The 11,633-nt window shown below is 44.9% G+C and overlaps 1 protein-coding gene across 2 annotated transcripts in view; it reads right to left on the reverse strand.

The window, feature by feature from the left end:
• Nucleotides 1–5,083: 5,083 nt before the first annotated feature.
• SLC14A1 (solute carrier family 14 member 1 (Kidd blood group)) overlaps nucleotides 5,084–11,633 on the reverse strand; it is a 41,726-nt gene continuing 35,176 nt past the window's right edge. For both annotated transcript variants that reach the window (XM_072992981.2, XM_072992980.2), the window contains 2 exons: nucleotides 7,862–7,911; nucleotides 5,084–5,610 (listed from right to left, as the gene is read on the reverse strand). In XM_072992981.2, coding sequence (XP_072849082.2) covers nucleotides 5,431–5,610; nucleotides 7,862–7,911 — 230 coding nt within the window. In that variant the 3' untranslated portion in view covers nucleotides 5,084–5,430. The remainder of the gene's footprint in view (nucleotides 5,611–7,861; nucleotides 7,912–11,633) is intronic.

Below are 11,633 nucleotides of genomic sequence, written 5' to 3' on the forward strand. Positions count from 1 at the left end.
TTAAAGATATTTTCATCAGCTCTTTGGAACCCACACTGTATTCTATAACATGTGTGATTTGTTGTATGAGAAGCAACACACGCAATTTATGTATAGATAACTTAAATTTCAATTATTTATTTACAGGATTTACAGGCTGCCTTTTGGGGGAGGACGCTCCCTAGGCTCTGTACAAAATTAAAACCAATAAAATACAGTAAAACAATGGTAAAACAATAATAAAACATGAAAATCGTACAACTGAAATAACAAAATTGAACATTTATATAAGGATACCAAAAAGGATTAATCTAGCTGTAGGACAAAGTAAGTCTTCGGGGCTAATGTGGAGGCTTATAATGATGGGATGGATGTCAAGTGGAAGGGAGTTCCACAGGTGGGGAGCCAGTGCCGAGAAAGCTCAGTCCCTTGTGTCCAGTACTTGGTCCTTCGGGGGGGGGGCAACCCCATCTAGGACTCTTGCAAGCCTAAGCTAGTCAATTCTGCCCACTTAGGCTAATCAATATCCTCTACCTACAATCCCTCCAAATTGTCTGGATTATTTTAGTTTATTCACCTTTATCCATCCCATCATTGCTTCTAGCCACAGGTTCAGAGGTTTGGTTGCAAGACAAATGTTAAAAATAGCTGCATAGTTTTAATACAAGATATTCTAGCAATGACACAATAATGACACGATTCCTATGACTGTATGCTCACGCAAGTGTATGACCTGTATATGCTAGACTAGCAATGCACTCCTGCAACATTCTGTGACTGACCATCTGGAGATGATCTTTCTTTGCTTGCTGTTGAAATTGGCAGCCTCTTCATATAATGCTTGCAGTAGCTGGAAACTAATTCCTATTAATTGCTTTAACAGGCTTCCTGCTGGCAGAAGCTAAATCAAAGGTACAGAAAGGGCATTGTTCTGAACCCCAGTAACAGTGTGATGTTGCTACGCTGTACGAAATCACACTATAAAATCCTAACCCATAGTGCTGCGCTGCTGAGCGAATCCTTGCATGTCTTGATCTTATTCTATGCCTTTTCTACCACCACAGAGTATGATTGCTGGAAGAGAGACCTTTCTCTCTTGTTTTCTTGCAAAAAAGAAAAAAGAAGACTGGGGGCGGGGGCGGTTTGATAGCACTTTTCAAATACTTGAAAGGTAGTCATACAGAAGCGGGGCAGGATCTGTTCTCTGTTATCTCCAGCATGCAAGACACGTAATCATGGGCTCAATTTACAGGAAGCCAGATTTCGGTTGAGTATCAGGAAAAACTTCCTAACTGTTAGAGCAGTACAACAATGGAATCAATTAACTCGGGAGATGGTGAGTGCTCCAACACTGGAGGCATTCAAGAGAAATTTTGACAGCTACCAGGCAGATATCCTTTGATTTGGATTCCTGCCTTGAGCAGGGGGTTGGACTTGATGGTCTCAAAGGCCCCTTCCAACTCCATTCGTCTATGATTCGATAATAATATATCTTAGGAGCGAATGGGCCCTTCTTTCTGTTCCTTGTATTTGTTTGATTTTGTTTCTCAGCTGCTCTCTAGCAGATGTTTTCCATCAGAAGGAAAATCCACGGAGGACAGCTCAGAGTGCAGAAGAGGGACGGGAAAGACGAGCCTCTTGAACAAAACATCAATTTCCCAGTTGCTCAGTAGCTGCAACTGGATGAAAAAAAATTGCAGGAAGCTGCCACGAGTCTGGAATTTCATCTATGAATTACTTGGTGCCCAAGCAGAAAACGCTAGAGACACGAGCTGTAATAACATGGCAACTTGAAGAGCTTAGACGCCTTTGCTTTGTGGAACTGCAGTTCCCATCATTCCCCAGCTGTTTCTAGCCACTATAGCTGTTCTTCATTCTCATCGCTGTCCTCTTGGTTGCACTCTCCCATCGAGATGTTGTTGTTGTTTAGTCGTTAACTTGTGTCCGACTCTTCGTGACTCCATGGACCAGAGCACGCCAGAGGACAGCTAGAAGCACGCCCTGCCACCTCCTCTTTACTCAGTTAATCCCCTTTTATGTACCAACAGGCCCGAGAGGTATTTCTAGAATAGACAAGTGCTGTTCTTAGCTGAGAACTCAGAAAAATCTTTGCCTGGATGAGAAAGTGGATCTTGAGGCACCCTGAAAGATATTGGCAAGTCTTTAGGGTGCTGTGATATTTTGTCCTTTGCTTTTCCTGTTTTTTTTTTGTTTTTTTTTTTAAACCAGCAAAATTCTTTCAAGCTCTGGACTACCTGGAATCTGCAGGTTTGGACAGCTGTCAGGAGAAATTATTACAGTTAGGGGAAAACGGGGAAAGGAAAGGAATCCACAGCTCAGAAGTGAGCAAGAAGAAAAGAACCCGAAGCATGAACTTGAGATTAGCCCTCGACTGAGCCCCCAGATACAACCGAAAAGGGCTACAGATACAGCCTATGTACTGATAAATAAAGGGAAACAAGATCATATTGAGTCCCATGGCAAAAAGCGGAGTGGAGAACGAATCACAACGGCTGTGCGTCACCTTGGGCGTCAGAGGCGTTGTACTGTATATCACTTGCTGAGCAAGGGAGATGGCTTTACAGCCGTGTCTGACTCATAGGTTTCCCAGTGGCAACGTCAGGCTCTTCCAAAGGTCCTTGTGGAAATACTGAGTTCCACACCGGTTTTATTGGCATTTTTCCTGCTGTCCGTAGTACAACTAAGTCTTCTCTTGTTCCTTTCTGTGCAACTCTAAAAAAGGTGTTCCATGCTTTTTTTTTGGGGGGGGGGTGTTCCTCCTTTCGGTGTGTTTTAGTTTTAGTTTCATTTTGTCCCAGGCTTTGAGTTTCACACTCAGAAGCCCTCCAGGTCAGAAGGTCTTAGAAGCACTTTTCAAAGAAGTGTTGCTTAAAAGGAAGGTTTGGATCTGATTGCCAGCCCTACACACGCTCCTTTGTGACCACCGGGGAGGTGGGACTTTGTTGCCCTGTCAGAAGAAGCCCTGATGGGCTACCGTGTGAGGAGAATGCTAGGCGAGGCAGACTTTTTAGTCTGATCCAAGAAGGTTATTCTTAGGTTCCCAAACTGTGGCCTTCCAGAGGCATGGGGAAGGTCACACCTTTGCCTCTTACAAGCTGAAGCAAGTGGTGTCTATTTTGTTTTACTTACAGCCTATCTTTACGGATTGACCCCCTAAAGGAAGCCAGAGAATCGAGTCTGCAAGAGCTGAGCAGGGCTGTTGAAGACAAGGACATTTTGGAGAGCAATCATTCATAGGGTTGCCATGAATTAGAGGCAAGAAGAAGAAGAAGAAGAAGAAGAAGAAGAAGAAGAAGAAGAAGAAGAAGAAGAAGAAGAAGAAGAAGAAGAAGAAGAAGAAGAACAACTTCTCAATAGGAGATCCCCAATAACACTGATTCAAGCATGGGTAGTCTCAAGTCCCCTGGACTGCAAGGAGTTCCAACCTGTCCATTTTGAAGGAAATCAACCCTGAGTGCTCACTGGAAGGACAGATCCTGAAGATGAGGCTCCAATACTTTGGCCATCTCATGAGAAGAAAAGACTCCCTGGAAAAGACCCTGATGTTGGGAAAGTGTGATGGCAAGAGGAGAAGGGGACGACCAAGGATGAGATGGCTGGACAGTGTCTGCGAAGCAACCAACATGACTTTGACACAACTCCGGGAGGCAGTGGAAGATAGGAGGGCCTGGCGTGCTCTGGTCCATGGGGTCATGAAGAGTCGGACACAACTTAATGACTAAACAACAACAACAGTCTCAAGGATTGAGTGTCACAATGCTCTGTATGTGGGGCTGCCCTTGAAGGCAGTTCGGAAGTTGCAGCAAAGTGCAAAACACAGCGGCCGGGTTGGTCACAGATACACTGAAATGTGACCATATATATTCCCTGTGCTGGCGTTTTTGCAACAGCTTCCAGTATGCTTCCAGGCCAAATTCAAGGTGCTGATGTTCTCTTATAAAGTCCTTTATGGTTTGGGACCTTGTTAACTGATAGAGCATCTTTCTCTGAGGTTGACTTCCTGTCTCTCCAGCCTTTGATGTTTAGGGTGGCCACTCCAAGAGAGGCCTGGAAATTGTCAACTAGAAACAGGACCGTTTCAGTAGTGGCCGCCTGATTTTGGAATTCACTTTCCACCGAGGTGTGTGCCAGGCCCCGACCCTCCTTAGCTTTTGGGAAACAAATCAAAACCTGGCTTTTACCCAGGTCTTTGAAAGCCTCCCCCCTTTAAAATGTTATTTTCTTCGTATTTTTGTGATGCCCCTACATTGATTGCTACATGTTTAATCAACTGTTTTGTTTCTGTTCATTTTGTAACTTAGGCATTGTTAATTAGGTTTGTTGGGGTAGTATTTTTCATAGGATTATTGCTTTAATTTGTTTCTTGTGCTTGAATTTGTGTATCGACCCAGACTCGTGGCTTATCACTAGTTGGGTAGGGTATAATTTGACTAAATAAATGATTAAATAAATTAACGGCAGCCAGCCTTAACTGATGAGCTTAATTTTGTTCAGGTCTGGAACCTGTTTCTAGAACTGGGGCTCTCTCTTAGACAAACTGACCTCTTACGAGTTTTCAGGCATTATAATAACGTCAATATCATCCATCAGTGGGGCTTCAAATCAAGTGGAGCGTATACACTCAAGCGGAGCTGGACTTTTGTATGCGAAATCTAAATCAGTGAGTCTTCATGCGAACACCGTAGATTAACTGGACTGGATCTATAGGTAGCTATATCAGCAGACCATAAAGTGCAAAACATGATAATCATCATTCAGATAATCCATTCATTTCAGGGTATCTGCTTTAAGTATGGATCCAGCCCAGTCACATTCTCCCAGACTGTCTTTCTAAGTGACTGGCATGCAGGTTCTTAAACCGACCTGATTGAAAACCTGGCCACATCTTATAAAAAATGTTTCAAAGGCAGATCCAGCTGAATCTCCTCCAGCTGGTCATTCTGGATCTAAACCAGAGGAGGGCCATCTCCATAAGTTTGAGAATCACACAGGCCCATCTTTGGAGCTTAGAGGGTAAAGTTCACTCCCATGTTTTTATTTTTATTTTTTAAAAATCCTGTTTTTATTTTTATTTTTTTTTAAAAATCCAGTTGTGCTCCCCCAGTGGCCCATTTTGGCCTCTGGTGGGCACAGACAGCCAACCTGTTGCTCACCCCTCGGTTCACTCCACAAGCTTCATGCACCTTTCCGAAGGAACTGGAACTAGACATTGTGCTAGCTTCTGACTGAACTATTGAGCGACTTTCAACGCTATCTGAAACCCAGTGAAGGTACGTATTTACAATGTAAAATGGACAAAAAAAATGCCCAGTGAACATCGGCCAGAATGGATCCCACCCCCCTTCTGTTTCACAGTCTTCCTCGTCCCTAGGAAATGCCAAGATGGCTTCTCTAGCATGGTGAGAAAAGAGGTGCTCGTGATTTAATCTCTTACACATCACAAGTGGATTTGGAGCACTGTTCCTTTCTGGTCAAGTAATAGGTCCGGTTAGCTTCTGGATAAGTAACTTTGGAGAGAGGCAGCCTGTAGATGGCCTCGTTGGTGGTGGTTAGAAGCAGGAAGGTGAGCGAAGACAGACAGAATGGCCAGGTTCCCAGCGGCATGCCAAACTGCAAGAGGAGAGAACAGACCATGTCTTAGTTGAATTAGTAGAGCAGGTCGCCCATATCTGCGGGGAATTGGTTCTAAGCCCACCCTTCCCCTATGGATGCTGAAAAACGTAGATGATAGGAAACACTCTTTTTAATATCAAACGCTATACATGGCATGGTCTCTGCCCCCCTCTAGTGGCCAGTTCTGATAATGACCAGGTTGAAATATATTTCTCTACCAAATGCTACACATAGTATGGCGTCTGGGTCCCAATAGTGGCCAGTTCTAGAAATGTCATCTATGGAAATATATATTTCTAGGATTTTTCTTTTAATATTTTTAGACCTTGGATAAATGAATCAGTGGAGACTGTTCCTGTGGATAAGGGGAGTCCTACTGTACATTCAGCTGGCTGTAAGTGGTGAAAGTAGAGGAAAAGAGAAGGACGGAAAAGTTATCTTTTAATTTCTTCCGTCCGGTTCATTTATTTTCTGTGGTGACATTCGTCTCCTTCTGGTTCATCTGAGAGGCTTGCTTGACTTGGAAACACCCCGTCTCATGGGTTCTTGGAAGCTGAACCAGTCAGGTTTATCTCCTCCTCAGAGGAACGACCACCAGGGGTATTCGGCGTGTGCAGGTAGAAGGCCCAGTGATGTCAAAGCTAGTTTTGAACTCGAGCCTGGACTACACAAGAACCCTAGACTCAGTGAAAATTCCCATTTGGCTCCCTGGTATTCCAGCTGGTTTAGATTAGTCTGGATTACATCTGTGATTCCTATTTGACCTTTTTCTTTTCTTTCTTTTCTTTTAGTGAGATCATCCAGACTCATAGCCAAGATAAACACAAGAATTTTCCTTCCATTTTTTCCCCAATGCATCCATTTCCCTATTGGCCTTTTATAGCGTTCTGAAAGGTGACGGCCAACATTTTGGCAAGAAAGCTTCTTGAGAAATTCAATCCCTCTTCTACCTCTTTGCTAGCGTTGCCAGCCAGGCACTACCATGTTCCCTGAAATTTCAGGACCCAAACCAAAGAATGGGTGGCTGGGGTTGAGATTTTTGATGCCACAGGCTGGATCCCAATGAGGGATAGTTTGGGAAGGGCAAATTTCCACTCCCCCAGGCTTTGCACTACTACTGACAGCACTTGTGAAAGAAGAAAGCATGTGAGATTTGCTGTGTTTCCACTCCCTGCCTTAATGTTGGAGGGTCTTTTTGGGTTGTTTTTTCCCCAACCTCGCATGCTGCCTTTAGTAGGTTTGGCTAGGAGGGACCCCTCTGGGTCCCTGTCCAGCACTAGTCAGCCATTCCCTCCTGCCTCTGAATCCCACCGCTCCGCTCAGTGCTTTCTTTCTCTTGAGAGTCTGTTGCTGAAAGCAGTCACGTTTGTCAGTTTGATGTTTGATCTGTTCAACTGTAAGTAATGAAACCTTTTATTCTTTCTCCTATGAAGGTCTCAGAGTGAGCTATTGAGACCATAAGCGCCAGTTGATGAGAAAACGGGTGGACTAATCTGGGGATCTTGAAGCTATTCTGTTCTGTGAATCTCCTGCTCTTCTGTTGTGCGGCTAAAGAAATTTAACCAGAAATTCAAAACTCTGCAGCACAATCAGTGTCCCAGTGTGTTCAAAAGCTACAAGTGACAAGGTCAGATGGTCAGACATCTTCACAGCCCTGTATTTCACTCGACTGGAACAGGGCCTCTCCATTCAGGGCTTATTGGTGGTGCCCTTTTTTTTGCACAAGCAAAATATGCCTAAAACCACCTCTCAAAACTGAGCCATGGATCTGTGGTGCCAACAGGCATGGACCGAGTGGGGCACCCAAGCATTAAAGCCACCACATGCACAGAAAAACCAGACTTTCTCGATCATCCCAGAGTGCAGGACATACAACAATGGCCTCAAGTTAAAGGGAGCCAGATTTTGGTTGAATATCAGGAAAAACTTCCGAAATGTTAGAGCAATACGACAATGGAATCAATTACCCTGAGAGGTACTGAGTGCTCCAATGCTGAAGGCATTCAAAAGAAACTTAGACAACCACCTGACAGATATCCTTCAATTTGTATTCCTGCCTTGAGCAGTGGGTTGGACTGCATGGCCTTGGATGCCCCTTCCAACTTGACTATTCTCTGATTCTCCTTCTTCACGGCTACTTAAATTTTCCCCTCCCTTGGAGACAAAGCGAAACAGAACGATTCCCTAAGACTTTGGCCTGCTTCCCCAAGACGTGGTGACTCCAACCCTTAAAATCAGCAAAACTTACCACAGAAAACATATTTCCCAGTGTTTCTCCCACATAGGCAGTAAACAGGCCTGTGAAAACAGGAAAGGCCATTAAAACATTGCATAATTTAAGGTGGGAGATTTGGGTATAGAGCAAAATTGTATAAAGCGTGGGCCACGGTCTGCGTGTATCTCCTACCCCATTAGTCCATCTTGCCCACACACCTAATTTTATTGCTCAGAAATTCCATGTGTGTCCTCTAAGGCAGGGCCCCCACAACCCAGACCGTGGCGACAGATCTCCCGCCCCCATGCGCACCCCCCATGCACACCTGCATGCACGCACGGCCTGTCCACCCACACAAACAGGTGCCCCGCCCACCCGTGCATGAGCGCAAGCGCCCCCACCCACCCGTGAGCATGGGGGGCACCTTCTCATGTGGACCCCGCTCTCCCAACCAGTCCACGGTTTAGGAAAAGTTGGGGACCACTGCTCTAAGGGGGTGTGTGGGACAATTCTGCCATGCCCTGGGCTCTGAAGCACCTTTCGCTCCCCCCAAAGCCCCAATAAAAAGAATTTTTAAAATTGTCATCAGAATGGATGAGGGGAACATTTTCAGTTATTTTTAAAAAACCTACATTGAACTATTAATTTAGTTCATAACAACTGTCATTCTTATTACTTTTGTTAAAGTTTTATGTTTAATTATAATGCAAGGGTGCAACGTATTTTAACTTTTGGGGGATTTTTTAACTGAAATCCTATTGGAATTTCCCCCTTCCCTCTTTGTCATTGTGATCCTTTATTACGTTGTTTTCCACAGCTTGCGTGACAAAGCAATAAAACAGATGATGGCAATGATGACTGATGTTTATGTGGTTTTTAAGAAGGTTTTTTCCCCCTCCCGAATCATTCAGTCTGCTCATTCGCCAGTCAACTGCTTCAGAAAATAATAAAATCATGAGGTATGATGTAGTTAAAGATCAACACTTTAAAGTCCAGTTTGATTTCGGAAGGAATGATTTTCACACATGTGACAAACACAGCCAACTCCAACTTCGCCTCGCCTGAAGTGGACCTATTTAATCAGGGAACTTATATAAATCTTTCCAGGCCCTCATCAATCAAATGGCTCTAGTCTACGTATTTGGGCTTAAGAATTAGAGTCAGGTCCATGAGACCTAAGAAGAGCTGAGCTAGGGTCCATAGCCTAGAAGAGATTATGATTATTTTTTATTTCATGGAGAAGGTGAATTGGCTCTTTTCTTTTGTCTGAAATTCCCTGGAGCTAACCAAGGTGCTGAAGTGTATCCCCCCCCCCAAAAAAAAATCATTTCAGCACATTGGTTAGCTTCTTCAAAGTTTGGATCAAAATGCAGAGTGGACACATCAGTCCCATGAAACTGCCATCATCTGCTGTCACTGTGGGATGATACCGAAAGAAGTCACACTGGTGGTGCAACGAAAATCTCTCCCCCTTCCTCCCCATAGCCCTCGGTGTTGCCTGATACATGGAGCCGAGGAGTTTCACAGCCCTCCCAAACAGATTTTTGACCTGTGTGGGAAGCTATAGGCTGGCAACAGACGATTTAACACTTAACAACCTTGAGATATGGAAAGCTTCCTTGACGCTCACCTGTGTAGGGGAAGGGAGAAGAAGTTTTGCATTTCTTCTAGTGTTAAAAAGCTCTTTCAGTGCATCGCCGAGGCTTTGTGTTAGTTAGCAGCAATGACAAAGATACGGAAAGCTTCCAATTTCTCAAGCTTGTTAGGAGGCTTAGGCAAAGCATGGAGGAGGAGACAGGAGGAGACATTTCCATCCCTCTAGATGTTGCTAAACATCGCCACTTGAGGTGTGATGTGGTTGGTCCTTTCATGGTGATGGAAGGATCACCCTGCATCTGAAAGCAACCCTGTTTAGCACACTCTAGACTTATCTAGGAAGGAATAATTGGGACATCTATGGTTGCTATGTGCCGTCAAGTCCCCTCCAACTCCTGGCGACCCTAGGAAACAGTGAACTTCACAAGATCCTCTCTTCAACTGCTCTCTTCAGCTCTTGCAAGCTCAAGCCTGTGGCTTCCTTTAGAGCAGGGGTCCCCAAACCCTGGTCTGCAGCCCAGTGCCAGTCTGTGGGCTTGCCGGAACTGGGTCACAGAGACGTAACCCTGCCCCATGCACACACGGTGGGCGTGTCACACTTGCGGAGGGGTGTGTCATGCTCGTGGAGGGGCGTGTCACACTTGAGGTCCCAAAAAGGTTGGGGACCGCTGTTTTAGAGAGTCAGCCCATCTTGTATTCGGCTTTCCTCTTCTCCTGCTGCCTTCCACCTTTCCTAGCATTATTGTCTTTTCCAGGGAATCCTGCCTTCTCATGATGTGCCCAAAGTAATACAGCCTCAGTTTCACTTTTTTTTCTTTTTTTCTTTTGCCTCCAGACACAGTTCAGGCTTGATTTGATCTAAGACCCACTTGTTCAGCTTTCTGGCCATCCAGAGTATCCCCAAAGATCTCCTCCAGCACCACATTTCAAACCAATCCATTTTTTTTCCTGACAGTTTTCTTCACTGTTCAGCTTTCACACCCATATATGGGCCATGTAGGCGCACCCTGTCTCTATCTGGGTATAAAATGCTTAGTCAGTAAAAGTCCGCAGAACAAGACGAGTCCCTGATAAAGGCTATAAAGCAGTTTATAGGCTGATTAAGTGTTAAAAATGTAAATGATTCCTTTTTGCTCTGTTTATTGGGCTCTGCGGAGAACTCTGTCAAGTTGAAGAACGGGAAAGGCAGAAGGGAAAGCCGAGAACAGAATTTAGAATGAAGGCTTCTCTTCCGGAATGCAGGGCTGGTGACTCCACCATTGTGGAATGCTCCTCCACCAGAGGTCACCAGGCCCTCTTCCTCTATATTTTAAGAAAATCTGTTAAGACGGAACTCTACAAAGAAGCCTTTAAAAACATGCTATCTCTGAGGAAAGAGTTATGGACCTGTATCCAGATGTGGCTAGATCATTTCTTTCTGTTTTTGTATTGTGGTCCTAAATTCATCTTGCCGCTCACAGGATTCTCTGCATTGGCACCCCCCCCTTCGGAATGCCCTCCTGCTGGAAATAGGCCAGGTGCCCCCCCCCCCCCGCTGAACCTTTAAGAAGCCCCTAAAACTAGGACTCTTGAGAGAAGCATTTGGGGAGGCCCCCCCTCAGGCAATGGGAGAGGGGAGGGAAGAAGGAAAAGGAAGAAGAATTAAAATGCCTTGTTGTCAATAGACTGTGGCTTGTTCTGCTGAGTAGTAGTTATAGTTATTTATAGCACTCGTTTGTAGCCGGTTGATTGTGTAACTATTTCCCCTAGGTATACTGCTGCAAACTGCTCAGAGTAGCTGGTTTGCTATAAAAATCTAACAAACAAAAACGCAGACAGACAGACAGACAGACAGACGGACGGACGGACGGACGGACGGACGGATGTGGTTTTATCTTCTCCCTTCCTTGTTCACCACTCAGAGTAGTGGCTTGCCACTAAGTGGGGTGGTATATGACTGTATGACTACCTTTCAAATACTTGAGAGGTAGTCATCCAGAGAAGGGGCAGGATCTCTTCTCTACCATTCCAGAGTGCAGGACACACGACAATGGGCTCAAGTTACAGGAAGCCAGATTTTGGCTGAACATAAGGAAAAACTTCCTAACTGTTAGAGCAGTATGACAATGGAATCAATTACCCTGAGAGTTACTGAGCACTCCAGTGCTGGAGGCATTCAAGAGAAACGGGGTCCACCGTCTGTCAGATCTGCTTTGATTTGGATTCCTGC

The sequence above is a fragment of the Pogona vitticeps genome, chromosome 2 (genome assembly GCF_051106095.1).
Source record: "Pogona vitticeps strain Pit_001003342236 chromosome 2, PviZW2.1, whole genome shotgun sequence".
Lineage (NCBI taxonomy): Eukaryota > Metazoa > Chordata > Lepidosauria > Squamata > Agamidae > Pogona > Pogona vitticeps.